We start from the raw sequence: 1,010 nt of genomic DNA, 5'->3' as shown, positions 1-1,010 counted from the left end.
AAAAAAAAAAAAAAAAAAAAAAAAAAAAGAATAGGGCTGGTGGTGGAGGAGGGGATAGAGAAAAGGAAATAGATGAGACAGAAAAGGAGATAGAAAGGGAGACAGAGAAGGAGATAGAAAAGGAGATAGAAAAGGAGACAGAAAAGGAGATGTAAAGGGAGATAGAGGAGACAGAGAAGGAGATAGAAAAGGAGACAGAAAAGGAGACAGAAAAGGAGATAGAGGAGATGGCAGAGGAGACAGAAAAGGATACAGAAGAGGAAACAGAAAAGGAGACAGAAAAGGAGACAGAGAAGGAGACAGAGGAGATAGAAAAGGAGACAGAAAAGGATACAAAAGGAAACAGAAGGAGACAAAAGGAGACAGGAGACAGAAGGAGACAAAAGGAGACAAAAGGAGACAACAGGAGACACAAGAGGAGACAGAAAAGGAGACAGAAAAGGAGACAAAAGGAGACAAAAGGAGACAGAAGAGGAGACAGAAGAGGAGACAGAAAAGGAGACAGAAGGAGACAGAAGAGGAGACAAAAGGAGAGAGGAGACTGACCTGGGTGTCTCTTAACCAATTCCTCGTAAAGCGACTTTCTTAGCATCCGCAGCTGCCGCACCTTCCCCTCTATCAGAAACACAGCAGCAGCAGCAGCAGCAGCAGCAGCACAGCGGCAGCAGCAGCAGCAGCAGAAGCAGAAGCAGCATTAACAAGAGCAGCAACAGCAGCGGCAGCAGGAACAGCAGCAGCATCACCACAGCAACAGCAGCAACATTATCATCATCATCATCATCATCAGCAGCAGCAGCAGCAGCAACAGCAACAGCAGCAGAATCAAGAGCCTAACACATATAAATATATAAAACAAAATATATATATATATATATATATATGTATATATATATATATATAAATATATATACATGTATATATATATATATATATACATATATATATATATATATGCACGCAACAACAAGAAAAACAACAGCAGCAGCAGCACCACTAGAACAAGCCAAAGC

At 41.3% G+C, this 1,010-nt stretch overlaps 1 protein-coding gene across 1 annotated transcript; it reads left to right on the top strand.

The window, feature by feature from the left end:
* Positions 1-227: 227 nt before the first annotated feature.
* Positions 228-545, top strand: EMH_0076870 (uncharacterized protein; the record flags this gene model as incomplete). Its single annotated transcript, XM_013499777.1, has 1 exon — positions 228-545. One exon carries the CDS (start codon positions 228-230, stop codon positions 543-545), a length of 318 nt encoding a protein of 105 aa, XP_013355231.1.
* Positions 546-1,010: the final 465 nt, after the last annotated feature.

Source organism: Eimeria mitis, genomic scaffold (assembly GCF_000499745.2).
Source record: "Eimeria mitis Houghton genomic scaffold, Emh_scaff4660, whole genome shotgun sequence".
Taxonomy (NCBI): domain Eukaryota; phylum Apicomplexa; class Conoidasida; order Eucoccidiorida; family Eimeriidae; genus Eimeria; species Eimeria mitis.
The sequence above is the reverse complement of the archived record's forward strand: the minus strand, read 5'-3'. Positions and strand labels throughout refer to the sequence as shown.